Below are 16562 nucleotides of genomic sequence, written 5' to 3' on the forward strand. Positions count from 1 at the left end.
AGATGAGAATATTTCAACAAAAACATAATGAACCTTTCTTGTAGAGGTTAAAACAATTTCTTCTTCAGGGCAAAACACCTGACAGGACTCAGACAAAATATTTCCCACAAAACAGTTCTGACCCAACTCAATACCCATCAGGCATTCAAAGAGATCCAGGGATTTCCTGCTTCTCCCTGTCCTACCCACCCCTGAACTCCCTGCCCATGTCCTTCAGCTCTGAAGGAACTCCAGGCCATGGCAGATGAGTGTCCCAGGGCTGCCCCACCCTGGATTGCACAGCTCCCATCCCAGAGGAACTGGGCTGTGCTATGGCTGTGGTTCACAATAACAGAAAACGAGCCAGGCTCATCAAGCCTTGCACAGAGCAGACAAACCCCAGTGATTTTATCTATTCCCCCACCAGAAAATGCCATTTTGCCTCAACAGGGGAGCCAGAGCAACATCAGCAGAGCCACGACAACAGTTCTAATGTGAGAGTAATGTGAGGAAGGAGTCAGGGGCTGATCCGGTCCAGATTTGCCTGACAGGCTGAGGAAAGCACCCAGTAGATCTTTGTCTTGTTTCCATGCATTCCAGACATTTGCAGAACGCCAGCGTTTGCTGAGCATAAATTAAGCATGGAACAAAAAATATATTACAATATGCAAAATTAATTTTGAGCAGGTAACACATAAACACCTGTCCTCTGGCAATAAGTCAGCAAGACAATTATGGATGAGGTGGAGGTGTCTTCAGCAGCTTGTTTTTAATCAGGAATGCTTCTCCTTGAGCTACTGCCCTTGAAGTATCACTTGATAAGTTCTCAGATAAATTAAGACACTCTCAGTTATAATTTCACTACTAGAGTCCTAATATTTTCTGGCCATACAGACTAACAAAAATAAACTCCAATTTGTTCAAAAACCACTCTAGAGGATTCTTAGACTTTATTGTTTACTGTCAAGGAATTATTTCAAGACCTAAAAAAATCCAGTGTATGTCTCTCTCTCTCATTGCTCCCACTCAGCCATCAACTCTGCTTCCTGATTTTTAATTCTGCCATCTTCCTTGGATTACACATCTCATTATCTGTGTTTTCACGGGCCTTGTTGGCCTTACAATTGGACCTTCCCTTGTTGCTACAAATGACTTTGTTCTCCAAATTTATCTTAAAAATAATCCTCTTTTTTCCTATATGATGTTCTATAGGTGATTATCCCCACCCTCCTCCCTGGTGAATAAAATCCTAGGGCTAAATTGGGCTTTTTCTTAGGAATAGATCTTTACATCCCAAATGCAGCAGAGCAGTGCTCATGGCTTTGTGTATCAAAAGGCAAATGAAAAGTTTAAATTTGCTTTTCCAAGAGTTTTGGTCTGAAATACCAGAGTACCAGCAAAGCTGCAGGGTTAGCTCCTTCAGCATCCTACAGAAAGTGTGGGAAGGTTGGGAAGAGGGAAACAATCCTCATGTTCTTACCTTATCAACGTAGTTTGCAATTTCTATCAGCCTCTGCTTAATTTTTTCCACATCTTTGCCTTGTCTCTGAAACTTGGAATGTAAAGGATCAATGGACCAGCAGTACAAATGTCCCAGAGTTTCCCCCCAAGAGCCAGCACATCAGGGATCTTTGGGAATTAGGGTGCAGCCAAAATCCCCCAGCAGACTCCTGCGGATCCACAGTTTGCCCCCCAAAAGAAACCCAGACTGTGGGACAGGATTTTGGTTCTTGTGAAAAGATTTTAAAATCTCCAAGTATTATATAGGGGTCTTTCCAGGACTGATGTTTTGGGAAATAGTTCTTCTCTTAGCAGGTCTTGCAAAGAGTGATTGCAACTCTCTAAGTAGCAGTGTTCAAAGAGACAAAAAAAAAAGGCAGCAAAATAATTCAAGCCAGGATTCAGATCTTTGCCATTCAGCTCACTGGAACATTTTTACAGCCAGTGCTGGGTGCTTTGAAGCTCCCTTTGCAAACCCTCAGGAAGGCAGTCGTGCTCCACGGAATGTGATGGCCAAGCACTGCTCCAGAAGCCCTGACAGCCCCACTGAGGGCACTGTGAGTGGCAGTGAGGACTTAACCTGCTCAAGGAATGAATATTTATTTGCCCCTTCTCCCATACTGACACAGTTATTTCAGAGTCAAACTCCTTCTGAGGTATTGCAAGAAATTTCACAACTGAGTATCACTGTTGTCCTATCTTAATAATTCCTTCCTTGCTCAGCCCTAATTAGGGAGGATGATTTACCTCAGAAAACATCATATTCTTGTCTGCAGCACCTTATTTGCAGCACCATGGTAACTGCACTGAGCTGCCCCTTTGCTGCTCACATAACTTTTTATTTGGCAGTTCCTTACCTCACGATTATCTGCCACAATAACAAGCTCCACGTACTTCGTTGTCTTCAGAGTCTCCCTCTTGTACTGTCAAAAAAACCATGAAAGTCTTATTTCGTTTTCAGCCCTGATACAACAAAGTGCTTGCAAGAGGAAACACACAGTGTCTCAGGTTTCCTACATTTTACTAAGATTTTACTACACACAGATTTACAGCGTGTTCCTCCTCCTGCTCATGGAAGTTTTCCTTACAAAACCTCTCAGGGTTTGATCACAGAAAGCAGGAGAGTGGTGCAAAGTCTCTCTCAACCTTTCAGCTTTCTGCAGCTGAAACGTTTGAGTTATCTTTCCTCACAGGAGAATGTCCCCTCCAGCAGAAAGACCTTTGCTATTTCCAAGGCACTTTTAAAGGAGAGATGAGGTAACTTCTAACAAACATTTCACACAATAGACAAACTGGTTACTAAGAAAAATGAGAGATAAAGGGATATTGAGTGAAGCAGAGAAGAGGTCAAGCAGTCAACTGATAAATTATGTAGGAAGAAAAACCCAAAAATAAAAAAGCAACTGTCAGTGTCTGGGGAAGCAAATTAATACTTGAAAAATGTAAGGCACACATTTAATTCTGTCTCTCCATATTCATATAAAATGCGGGTCTAAAATAATCATAATGCTTAACTGAAAAACTGAAAAAAACCTGAAAAAACAGAAAAATCAGTGAAGAAATTATTTTGTAGGAGCACAAAACATGTCACAGCTTCTTTGCTACCCTAATTTTAAATGACCTACTAGTGCCTGTAAAAGTTCTGTGATTTACAGCAGCAGCAGCATGTATTCTATCATTCCTTCCTTGTGTCTGGACTAGAACATTTAGGGAAAAGAGGTCTCAGCAGAGTATCTGATCTTCCTGCCAGAACTTAGAGGGCTTAAACAGATGTTTGACCTACTGACCATGATGTCTTGAGCTGCAGCAAAGCTCTTTAACCTCAAACACGACTAAAGCTTTCCAAGGAAAACTGCTCCAAGGCAAACTGAGAGATCCCCTAAGCATAGCCAGAGCTGGACATCTCCTTCCACCCGATTTCACAAAGTTTTCTTCACATTATCATGTTCCTCTTCACTATCTGCAGATTAATGATTTTGATGTTTTGCAAGAATTAGAGGAAAAGTGAGCGATGCAATCTTTAGTATCTGACTTTCAACCTAATATTTAATAAGTGTTGCAAACTCCAATAACTTGAAAAAAAGTTTCATTTGGACTATATTTATGGATGGAGAGAGGAGTGAAAGCTGCTGTTAATGAACTAAACACCAAGGATACAAACACTTGACAGGATTACACTGATTAGGGGCTCTGGCAAATGAGCTGAGGTAGATTATTTTAAAACTCCTGCTGCTGGGGTGTGATGTCACTCAGACACGAGTGAGGTGCCACAAAAGGCAAATGGCCACGTGGCTGCAGTTTGAGATGGAATTGATCTCTCAGACACTAAAACTCTCCCGTCCTGAAATTTATTATGAGGTCCCAAAGAGATGCATCTCCAAGGTGCCTCTCATCCTCCTCCAAGTGAAGAAGAAAAGATGATACAGGAAAATGTGAGTTCAAAGGAGCAAGGAGAGCTCTGTTACATCAGTCAGTTTAGAACATTTCCCTCTTACCAAGAGTAAAACTGTTTGGACTGGAGTGAGCTGGAGAGAAATTGGCTAGCAGGCACAAAAATCACATAAGCCTCTGGTGACTGACTTGCATAACAAATCTGTTCCTGAGATTTGCCCAAAGGCTATGTGAATTCCTAGGACACAATATTTATTTACGAAATATACCTAATTATGGCTTCTTTCAGCTTGCTCTCTGCAGCCAGCTGCATCAATGCACAACCCCTTTGCTGAGTTAATCCTTCAGAACTGAAATGAGGACTCAGTGACACAGCCATGGGAGCTGGGGGACAATGGGCTTTGTTCCACTCACCATGGGCTCTCTCCTCTGCTTCTTCCCCACCTGATCCTGTCCCAAACCTGCTGTCCCAGCAGCTGAACCTCTTCCTCAGCATTCCCTGCCTGGGAATTGGCATGGCTGGGATGGACACTGCAGTGGTGCAGCCTCTCTTTCCTTATGCTCTAAAAAATCCCCTCCCTGCTCTTGGTCGCCAGCATCACCAAAATGGCTTTTTTTCCTTGTGGCTACAGAGAAAATTCCCTATTGCCGGGTGTGTCACACACACCAGACATTCTGCAGGGTGCTGCCCCAATGGAGCTCAGCTGGAAATGCTCCTTGGGGCAATTTGAGGGTCCAGTGAGTCAGGAAATGACCCAGCACTCAGAGAGACCCCGCTCCAGCAGGACACAGCAGGTTTGGGACAGTGTCTGTGACAGCCTCTGCACCTCCTGCCCTGAGCTCCTGCTTGGATCTGCTGCTTGTGCCATCCTTCACCTGCACTTGCATCTAACCAAAGCCCTTGGTGATATATTGATCTCACATTTCAGCTCTGCTCAATAAGAATTCCGTGTAGGTGGTTGAGTGGAGAGTCAGGGGATAAAACCAAACAAAAATCTTCCCCCAGACCTGTCAAGAAGTCAAATATTTTAATCATACCCTGAACCTTAGACCAGATTTCTGCTTAATTCTGTCACCCAGCATGATTTGGAGCAGCTTTATGTTTCCCCACTTTGCAGGTCATCTTTATTTGACAGACTGCTTAGTGACAACACTGAAATATGAAAACTCACTGCACACATGACATTTGACAGCTTTCAAAATTCCTACATTATAAGCTTAACCAACTTACTCATTAAATATATTGTACCTATCCATATGATGTGACTGCTGACAGGTTTTATAATTATGTCCACTGAACCACAGCAAAAATATTGTTCAGATATTTAAAGTGAAATTTAAGATGTAGTTGAAGCCAGCAGCAAAATGGAAGAACCATAAGGGTAATAATAAAATGGCTTTGATTGTGTCAATTTGTTACATGCACACATTTTATTTCTGCATTGCACTGACTACTTCAGTGGAATTTGAAGTCACAAATAATTTGGGGAAAACTTAATAAAGTTGTATTTCCAATGTGTTCCACCCACACATGCTTTTAGAATTACACTTAATTCTTATGTTACATGCAAAGACTAATGCTCTGAATGTAATAATCCTAAAAATGTAAAATAAATTAATTCCATTGCATAATTATATCTAGAGATGTCACTTAGGTTGCTTTCCTTAATAATGGACCTGAGGCAAAGCCTGTGTCATACATGCAAGTACAAATCCTCATATGCGACATTCAATAAATGCTGATGGCAGATTTATATCATTACATAATTCCTGAACACATCCCCAGCCTTTTCTACAACCCTCATCCAACATGCAGATGAATTTGTTACAGCATTTCTCCTTCCTGGTTTTTGGCTCATTTAATTTTCTAATTTCCATTAGGTAAATGCATCTCACATGAAGTACATTTCTGCCAACATCACAGCGACTCCAATAATACATCTGTAAAATAATATGCTGAGAATTTGTTTTGTCTGCATAACAGACTTCGCTACTAAAATATAGAGGTTCCAAACCTGGTATTAGCAAAGTATCCCAGCTATCATGTTCTCTTTCATCTTGGGAGGGCAAGAACTTTTCCAGACATCGCTCAGTATTCTCAGGGAGCCTCAAATTCTGGTTCTAACCATACAAGAACCAAAATATATGATCATAATGTGAACCCATAAACCTTTCTGTGTTGAAAAGGAAGTGAAAAGCAAGTTATGCATGGAGAGTCCAGGAAAAGTAATAAAGCTTTAACAAATAATTTCATCTGCACTTCAGCAGACGGCACCGAGGCAAGTCGACGGTGTGGGATAAGGTTTTGCTCAGTAGAGACTCTTGTGGTGGGCAGCAATATGGAAATGCTGCCAACCAGACACAGAAAAGCACATCAGCCACCTACCCTGCCGGCTGGAGGACGCTGTGAGGTGGCAGTGGCAGCAGCCATCGTGGCAGGGACGTCCAGCTGGTGGCCACAAGAGCCCGGGGCCACTCTCAGGTTCTCCGCTCGGTAGATCTTGTGCTCGCCTGTAGCACCTTCCAATGGCTCCAGAATGTAGCTGATGTTTTCAAACACAATAATTCCCCTGGGACACAGGAGAGCAGAGTGAGACACGTGGGTTCCAGGAGCTTGTCTACACCAGAGTTACACCAAGTTTAATAATGATGGAGTATGAGAAAGCAAAACACTGATTTACAATGTCACGGGCGAGCAGAGCAGGAAACATCAAAGCTGTACATTTGTCATTGCAGCACACACTATACTTTAAAAGAACCAATGGCTCACAGAAATCTGTCTCTTCTGAAGTGCTGCACTGCAGAGCAAAATGATATTTGTGCTTTATTTGTTTTCCATTCTCCCAGTGATGCATTGCCGACGCCGCCGGAGCCACGGCAAACGAAATAAAAGGAGAAAGGCTTTGGGAAGGAAGGTACAGTGGGAAAACATCCATTCCAGTCTGCAGCTCCATTAGAGCTGCTAAACCAAACCCTGCCAGATCAAAGAGGCCTCGTGGTGTCAGGATGGATTATTGCAGAGTGGGGCAGTGGAGGGAAGCTCAGACACAGGAAGAGTTGGTTCCTGTTTCGCTCATTTTACTGCCCAAAAGAATAATTTTGACAGCAACACCACCTGCTCCAGAGGAACTCAGAGATGTGGCAGTGAAAGCTCTCTGGCTGAACTCTGTAAGCTACAACCTGTAGGAGGAAAGAAAGAGGGTCCTTGTGCTGGGTCCTGCCTAGATACCACAGCAAAAAAAGGGTGGCAAAAGGCTGAGAATGTGACAGGGAGAGCTGGGGGTGTCCAGGCTGGAGAGGAGAAGGCTCCAGGGGGACCTCAGAGCCCCTTCCAGTGCCTAAAGGGGCTCCAGGAGAGCTGGAGAGGGACTGGGGACAAGGGATGGAGCAATTTTATTATCTTAGTGTGTATTTTTGAAGTTTTAGAAGTGTCTGCCCTTTTTATTTCTGTCTATGCTGTGATAAAGGTAAAATACAACAACCATTGTGAGACCAGTGTCACGGTACAATTTTCCAGAAAGTTACAAAAAAGAAGGATAAAATAGGAGAAAAAGGACCCAGGAGCAGGTTAATGATACTATGAAGACTGATTTAAAAGTAAAATTGTAATTATTAGGAAAAAGCTACCTAAGTTATCCTATTATTAGGAAGGTATGAGGAAGAAATTCAAAGTCTTTGGTCTGCTAACAAATTAACTGAAGTATTAATTCCAAGCTGGCTGCAGATTCAGAGCACCATTAACACCAGTTCATCCAAGCCAACAGACATTTTCCTGGTGACTGGAACAGCTAAAAGTCCAAGAGAAAAAAGCAGCCTGGAAAGCCACCATATCAAAATCTGTCCAACAGCAGACCCAGGAGCCTGTTTTACTGCCCTGAACCAAGGCTCAGGCTGTGATAATTCATCTGCAGCTTCCTCAGCCCCCTTGGCAGAGCAGGTGAGACAGGTCCACCCATCACCCAGCAGCTGGGAGTGATGGATCAGGGCTGGCAAGGCTGGGCTGATTTATCCCAGCAGCTCCAGCCAGGATCCCAACAACCTCCTGACACACGGGACACCTGGGGCAGGTCACCGAGTAACCTCACACCCCACAGCTCTGAATTACTGTCAGAGCTGCCTCACTCCTTGGAGGATTTAGGAAATTAGGACAAAGTATTCGCTTTACTCCGAAAACCAGCAGCCCTGTAATCAGCGCAATCAAATAAGGATTGTTGTCTTGGCCTTGTGCAATTAATCATTTAATTCTGGAGGCAGGAGTCCATTACTCACTGTTTGAAATGGGCCAGCCTGACCAGCTCCCTGTGTTGACAACTCAGAAACAACAGAAAAGCATGCAGGGGTTTATTTTTAATGCTAAATTTGCCCTTAGAACATTCACTTTCAAAATTAGAAGCTTCAACAATTTTCTTTCATTACTTACACTACAAAGGGAGAGACTTAGTTGTATCCTGAGTAGAGTTCCCTCAATTATTTTTTTTTTAAATATTTTAAAGTGAGCATCTTGTTTTCAGGAGTTCATATCCAAAATGTGCCACATCAATGCCACATTTCCAATGTATCCCTCATGTACCCAACCTCTGTCTGAAAGAACTAAATAACCATTTCTTTAAAAAGAACTAAATAACCATTTATTTAAAAATAACTAATTAACCATTTTTTTACAAAGAACTAAATAACCATTTCTTTACCCCTCGTTTCCTTTAGCTGCTGAGGATATGGACAAATGATCAGATCCCAGAATGATTAATTTGGGTTTTTCCTGAGCACACCAGTCTGATTCCCATCCCAAGGGACAGCGTGGGCCTTTTAGGACAGTTTCCCTTTGCCTATGGAGCAATCCCAGGAGAAGGAAAATCTGCAGATTTGGCAGAAAGAAAACCAGACTTTTCATTTAAAGCACACTTATCCCTTGAGTGCTGCCTACAGGATATCAGCACTTGGCTTGTGACCATCTGTAATAAGATAATGAATATCAAATATGAATTTTCTTGGCCAGCTCTCTGGTTTTGACTAATTTTCCTTTCCTCCAGTTGCATTTTTTCCCCCATTGTGCAGTGCCAAGCACAGCACCTTAAAAATGTAACGAGTCAAGAGTTATGGTTCCTTTCTTTTTTATTTTTTGTGTGTGTGAACAATACCCACCAGTCATTCAGGACTGAGAATTTGAGGCAAATAAAATAAATCTATAGCTACTGGTTCCTTCCACTCTCCTCAGGTGTTTCCAAGAAGCTTCTGTTACTCCTCCAGCATTTCTCTGTCTCCCTCTTCACAGGGTTCTCCCACACTCCTGAGTCAGCCCACGTTCCCAGGAACTTTTCTATTTTTCAGGAGCCATTAATGCTAAACAAAGTAGTGTTTTCCACTGTGGCAAATAAAATATTAATGTGGCAAATGGCATATTAAACTACAGATCCCCAAGCAAAAATTACACAAAGAACCCCAAAGAGATTTCAGCAAGTCCTTAAGACCAGTCTGGAGGATTTTTAACAGACAAAGGACTACAAGAATTCCCAGGATTATAAATGTTTGAGGGGGAAAAAAAGCAATATGAACTATTCAAATTTTAGTGTCAGGTGTCTAATTCTGGGTTTTCCTTGGTCCCAAACCCACAGATGCTGGGAAGTCAGAAAGATTTACAAGAGGCAGGCAGGAAAGCCAAGAGACAACCCCAAGCCTACCTGAAATTCTGCCTCTGTCTCCTCCATCACTGGTAGCAGAGAGGGAGGGAAAATATCCATCCCAAGGGCACCTCCAGCCATCAGCTCCCAGGCTCCAGGCCAACTGGAAGCAGCTCCAGTGTGGTCCTGAGCCTGGGTTAAATCTGACTCCAGCCCTGCACAGGGTTTGGTCCCTGCTCGTGCCTGGGGTCAGCACCAGACCAAGCAGCTCCACATCCCTGCTGCCCCAGCCTGGAGATGGGAATCTCAGGGGTTCTGCCTCCTGTCCTCCCCTCTGAGCCATGTGCACACCTGGGAATGTCTGTGTGGGATGGGAGAGCTCTCCCCGTCTCAAACAGAGATTAAAACTCACATAATTCCACACTGCCAGGAATCCCTCAATCAGGGAAAGGCAATTTAATGGAATAATTCCACTTTTTAAACTGTCGATAAAATCAAATATATTTTTTTTTCCTCTTAAAAGGGAAAACCAAAACAAAACCTAAAGCGAGGCCAGTCGTATTTCATAAATCAACAGGCTTTAGGAAATCTCAAAATATAAATGGGATTTTTCTTTTCCAACTTGTCAGCAGAAGCACAGGTCCTGCCAACATAAACCATCAACACATACTTGTCTGAGAAATTGTGATGCTGAAGGAAAACTTGGCTGGGACAGCACTATATGACACTATTATATATTATTCTGCTGCACTATACAGGGGAAATTAAGTAAATTGATAAACCTGAGATCTGTGAGTGCAATTAAACATTTGGTTTTAATGAAGCTCGAAGTTATACTCATATCTAAACAATAATAATAAAAAGCTCTATTTCCACTGGCAGAGGAATGTAGATGTCCTGAGCTGGTGAGAAATTAATTAGAGGGCACACACTGCTCACACAGTGAATATTCACCTGAAGTCTGTGCCTGCCCACAGACACTGCAGTGCTCCTGTGCCCCTGAAGACCTCCAGGTCCCTCATTCCACAATCCATGCTACAGCTTCACAAGGAAAGGGGCTGATCCCACAGCTCTCCAAGGAGTTTTGGGTGAAAAGGTTCCAGAATTGGAGCCCTGTGACCCTGGAGTGCAGGGCTGCTCAGCAGGCACCATCTCAGGGGTGATCTGTGCACTCAGAGGGCATTTTTATTTGTTTTTATTGTACATTCTGCATTCCCAGGGCTCTGTGTAACAAATTCCCAGGCAAGTAAGCAGGCAAACAAACAAAAGGGGAAGAAAAATGAGGTGGTGAATGAGGGCTTCACTTTTAGGCTGTTTTAATAAGTTGCAGATGGATACTATGGGGATAAATGAGCAAGATGATCTATTGACTGTTTTTCTAATAGAGCTGATATTTAGATATTTTTCAAATGGTTTGGTCATTCTTTAGCTGTAAGGGACTGGGAAATACAGAGAATAGGAGTCTGGCAAATGTGCTCCTGTCTCTGCCTCTGTCCCTGGTCACCTCTTTTTGCAACAACTCCTCACCTCTAAAATAGAGGAAAGTTTAGTATCCACAGAAAAAAAAAATCTATTGATGAAGAGCACAATAGGAAAGACAAACAATCCCATTATCCTACTGCACTGCACAACAGGATTCTATTAAAATAACAAATCTGACCCAAATCAGCTAAGGGCAGCCTCTCAAAGGGGGTGGGAGCAGTAGCACCACTGGTTTTACATCTCACAGGAGTGGTGGAGGTGTTCTCACACAGACACATCATCACTCACAGAGCTTCCACTCCAGCCAGTGCCTTTCAGGAACCTGAAAAAATATATTCTCCAAAATGGAATTATGGCCAGAGCCTCCTGCAGCACACACTTCATCCTTTCTCAGTGCAGGACAGATCTGTCCAGAGTGAATGCAGATCGAGCTGCAGCTTTTGATTCCTGGAATTCCAGCAAGGAGTTACTTGGATGGGGAGAGAAAATGTCATTTCATGTCCAGCATTTGGGCTGCAAGGAACAGTCATTGTGCTGTCAGAGAAAGTGTCACTTGTGGGGGTGGAGAAGAGAGGGGAAGGGAAGGGGAAAGAGGAGGAGAGGAAAGGGGAAAGGAAAAGGAAAAGGAAAAGGAAAAGGAAAAGGAAAAGGAAAAGGAAAAGAGTATGGGTACCAATTTAGTGAGCACATTTTATTGCACCCTGCAGCAAACAGAGAGACATGACAAGAAGATTCCAACTTGCACGTCCCACTAACTGCCAGCAGCAGAGTGGATGGAGAAGGGAACATCCCTCATCCCTGTCCTGGCAGTGATCCCTGTGCACCTGGGCACTCTGTGCACACCATGGTCAAAGGCTGGACATGATGCTCACCTCAGAGCACAGAGGTGACCCTGAGGCAGGAGCTGCTCCCCTGGAACAGGAGCCTACAGAAGCCATGGAACCCCAGAAAGGGAATGGTTTGTAATGCTGAGCTCAAAATCCTCCAGGAGTTTCCTGGTCAGACAAATTCCAAACCATGCAGGATGTTTATATGAACTAAAAGCTCTGCAGAAAGTATGGAGGGAAAGCTCACATCCAAACCAGTACTTTTCTCAACAGGGATTTTCTCCTAACTTAACTTTTGGATGAAATCTCTTCTTCTGTGGGGAAATGCTGCTTGAGGTGTCATGAGGAATTTACATTTCTTTTTCTCACTGGTTTCCTACTTCCACTCCTTTTTCAATAGTTGATGTCTGGAGTGTCACATTTAAATCCCCTCTTCAGCTGACTGTGTCTGGGCTGAGTGAGTTCAGCCAGACCATCTGAAAAATGGTATTGGCAGCCTTGGGTACCATAACTCTGTATTCCCAGCAAAAATGAGCATCAGTTCCATTCTGGGGCCTTCTCCCCATCCCTGTCACTGTGGACACTGCATCTTTCAGCTGCTGATGAGGCTGGACAAAGACTGAACACTTTCTGTATGTGTCACTGGGTTAATTACCTAACTGGGTAAAATATCTGAGAATATTCAAGGGCATTTTGGCGTTTCAGAAGGAAAAGGCTTCCTGGGAGATTTCTATCCATAGGCTCCTGAGGAATTTTTGGGAGCACCTCTCAAGCTCCCCCCGTCTAAGGGGTCTCTGCAGATGTTTTGTAGCTGCACATTTCCATGCCAGAGTCCTCTGAGCCCCTGGCCCAGGGAGGTTTGTGCCCTTCTCCAGGCTGCAGTTCTGGGTGGATTCAGCACTCACAGGGAAAGTAATCAGGAAAAATCATTCAAGTCCAAACAGATTTATCACAGAAGATGTGAGTGGTGGCCACAGGCCAAAATTATTTGCTAAAAACTTGAAGAGCCTCCAAGCTGGATAAACAGAAGGGTATTTCCTGAGGACAGGAAGGAAATGGCTCAGCTCTGTCGTACCTTCACCTTCCCACAAGCTCTGACAGTCTAATTGGCTTTCTGATCCAGATGGACACCCAGAAATCCTGATTAGCCATTGTTCCCTTTCTGTGCACTCAGCATTTCCTGAGCCCTCTCTGCCATCCAGCTCCTCCTTCTCGGAGCAGCCAGCAGGATACAGATTAAGGCATGATTATATTCTCCTCCAACCTGCATTTTAGGCAGCTCTCAGTGCCAATCCCACTATTTCTGCCATTGTGCTCCTACGTGAGGTGAGGAGCAAGAATGTTATGTGTGTGAGGATGGAACAGAGCTGAAAAATGTGTGCTTGAGAGAGCTGAGCCTCCTCCTCTCTCCTCTTCATCTCTCTCTCTCACCCCTCTGCCTGCCTAAAAAGCTTAAACCAGACTGACCTTAGTGTTCAGATTTCATACAATTCTTCTTCATCACAGAACAATCACATCATGTTCAGGAGCTGAAAACACATCTGTGGTATTTTCTGGGTCCCCGTTGTTGGAAGGAAATGATGAATCTGACTCCATGTTCTCAGAAGGCTAATTTATAATTTTATTATATTAAAACTATACTAAATTATACTAAAGAACACAGAAAGGATACAGACAGAAGGCTAAAGATACTAATGAAAAACTCGTGATTCTCTCCTGAAACAGCTTGACACTGATTGGTCATTAAGCCAAAACAATTCACATAAACCAATGAAACAATCACCTGTTGGTAAACCGTGTCCAACAACATTACCAAGCAGGACAGCACGGGAGAAGCAAATCAGATAATTATTGTTTTCATTTTTCTCTGAGGCTTCTCAGCTTCCCAAGAGAGAAATCCTGGTGAAGGAATTTTTCCAGAAAATATGACGGTGACACACATCTCAACTGCTCAGCCATGTGGAGGGAAGACCTTGAAGGTTGGGGGAGGTCAGAGCAAGGTTCCTCCAGCTCAGCAGCTCCTCTCTGCCCTTGGCCAACAGCAGGAGCTCAGGGGTGGGAGACAAGATCAGAACAAGCAGCCCCTGCTCTGAGAGCAGCAGTGCCAGGGACATCTCAGGGTCTGACAGCCCTGCAGAGGCTCCCTGAGCTCCCCTTCCCAAATTGTCACATCCTTTTGGAATCCATTGTCAGTGATCCACTGACACCCACCTGTGACAGCTCCAGCTTCGTTATGTGAATAAAAAAAGTACTTCCCTTTGCTCTCAAGTTTCAGCTGATGTCTCCTAATTTAGAGGTTATGAAGAATATTCAGTGATTGTCCCCTCTCCAGCATGACATTCAACCTTGTTTCATCGTGCTCCTTTTCTCCGTCATCGCCTTTCAAAAGTGACAAATCCTAGTCTATTTTCTCTCCTTGGATAAAAGCTGCTCCACACCTTTGATCACAATTTTTGCCCTTCTCTGTACCTTTTCTGGATATATTGCTTCTTCCTCTTCTGAGATGGAGCAGGGGAGGGGGAAACAAGAACTGCATGCAGAACTCAAGATGTGAGTGCTCTGTGGATTTATAAAGTGGTAATGAGGGTCCTTGTTTTATCCTCTATTTCTGTCTCAGTAATTCCTATGATCCCTTTTGCTTCTTTGACTGCTGCTGAGCACTCAGGCTTCAGAGCACACTGAAATGTGGGACCTATTCTTTATGAGTAGTTTCATGTCTTTTAATGAACTCTGCTGGTCTGGGGGAAAATGCACAGCCCCAACCTATCCACACCTGGAACAATGCCCAGGGTGCCTGTCTGGTGGGAGGGGGAAGATATTGGTTCTCCAGGATTTCAGAGGGCTGACAGCATGCACTTCCTTTCATTAGATGTTTTTCAGGCACTTGAACCCCAGCTCCACGCAGCAGCTGTGTGAGGTAGGTAAGAATCATTAAATGGATTTCACAGATGGAGAAACTGAGACAGAGAGATTTGTCTGATTCACTTAGAAACTGTCACAAAGCCAGGAACAGACCCCGAAAACGAGACCTGGCCTCCTTTCCAACAGCTGTGCAAGTGAAAGGGCTGCTCCAGGGACTGTCCCCACCTGGGGCTCCACACAGAGCCTCAAGTCTCCGCTCCTGCAGCTTGGAGCTGTGGAAAACAAGAGTCCCTGCTCCAGCAAGCTGGTGGCAAGTACATTATCTGGCCACACAGAGCCTCAAGTCTCTGCTCCTGCAGCTTGGAGTCTTTATCATGCTGTGGAAAACAAGAGTCCCTGCTCCAGCAAGCTGGTGGCAAGTACATTATCCTGTCCTATCCTATCCTATCTCATCTCATCCCATCCTGTCCCATCTACTCTTTCAAGCCAGCAAAGCTGCCAGCAAAGTAAGCCAAGAAGCTCTCCTGGACTGTGATTTTTTTGCAGCAGCCTGATCTAGGGGAAGGTGTCCCTGCCCATGGCAGGGGTGGAACTGGAAGAGCTTTCAGGTCCCTTCAACCCAAACCATTCTGTGTTTCTGTGATCAAGCACAGGCAATATCTGGGAGTTATTCTGTCTGGGAGTTGTTGGGCTGTGAAACAGGTTTGGTGGAGTGAATCAACAGGCACAGAACTCTTATCACCAACTGTTCCCAGCCATGGACACTCTGTTTGCAAATCTCAGCAGTGAAACGGGCACAGAGACTGAGATTTTCCTCATCTGATCTCCTGCTAGAACAAAACATGCACTGCAAAGGAAATTTCTGTAATTTTGTACTGAAAAAGGTGCTGCTCTGCTTCCCTGCAGAGAAGGAGCCCAATCCTGTCAGCCTGCACTTGGGGGCCTTGTCTGCAACAGTGCCAGGAAAATGTCCCTGCCAGCACCTGCTGTCTTGACATGTCTGAGCCACCTAAAGCTGGGAAACGACTCTGGAGCTCCACAATTGCAAAGAGAGCACTTTGGAGAAGAAAGAAAGGACTTCTAATGTGGAGAAAGGCATTTTCCTTTGAGAGTGAATGATTTCCAGGTATCTCTGGAACAAGGACCTCAATGCAGACCCTGTCCCACAAGGTACAAATTTTCCCTGGGGAGCTTGCAGCATTGAGATCCTTTAACTAAAATATTGAGAGCTCTGCACTGGATTTTTACAAACAGTTTTGAATTCTGGAGATATTTTACAGTGAGAATGACAGATAAATGCTGACTGTTCATGTAAGGGGTCTATTAAACTTTTGGAAGATGCTGGATCCATAGTGAAGCACCCATAAATCCCCTCTCTATGTGGGAATGAGCCAAAGGAATGCCATCCACTACAGCAAATGGGTTATTCCCAGAGGGAGAGGGGTGCTGAGATCAAACTCTGCTCTCTCTGCTGCTGTCTGTCCCAGAGCTCCCTTACAAAAGCCTTGACAATGCCACTATTGCACAAAATGCAAAATCAAGGGGAAAAGATTCCAGCTACTCCTGCTGTTTGTAGATAAATTAAACCCAGAAAAGGCTGAGACAGCTGGAAATCTGACAGGAAAACTGGGTTTTCCAGGGAGAACCCAGAGCAAATTTACAGTTAATTACTGTGATTTGGAACAGCTCTGTGAGTAAATACCAGTCTCTGATTGTCCAAGTAAGAAAGATAATTGTTTCCTGAACTGCGTCTGTTGTGTACGTGAAATTCTGTCAGCCCATTCCTTTGTCCAACTGGAAGAGGTTTGATTTTCAGCAATAGGAATCTGCTGTTAACGAGCAGCTGAAATCCAAAAGCTGAGCATCCTACCTGCCATAAACACAGTTACTGAGCTCACAACCA

The 16562-nt window shown here is 44.0% G+C and overlaps 1 protein-coding gene across 3 annotated transcripts in view; it reads right to left on the minus strand.

Annotated features, from left to right (window-relative positions):
• ADAM12 (ADAM metallopeptidase domain 12) overlaps window positions 1–16562 on the minus strand; it is a 177152-nt gene that overhangs the window by 56994 nt on the left and 103596 nt on the right. For all 3 annotated transcript variants that reach the window (XM_039731460.1, XM_039731459.1, XM_039731461.1), the window contains 3 exons: window positions 6257–6440; window positions 2337–2402; window positions 1460–1531 (listed from right to left, as the gene is read on the minus strand). In XM_039731460.1, coding sequence (XP_039587394.1) covers window positions 1460–1531; window positions 2337–2402; window positions 6257–6440 — 322 coding nt within the window. The remainder of the gene's footprint in view (window positions 1–1459; window positions 1532–2336; window positions 2403–6256; window positions 6441–16562) is intronic.

Source organism: Passer montanus, unplaced genomic scaffold, assembly GCF_014805655.1.
Source record: "Passer montanus isolate IOZ18808 unplaced genomic scaffold, ASM1480565v1 scaffold77, whole genome shotgun sequence".
Classification (NCBI taxonomy): Eukaryota; Metazoa; Chordata; class Aves; order Passeriformes; family Passeridae; genus Passer; species Passer montanus.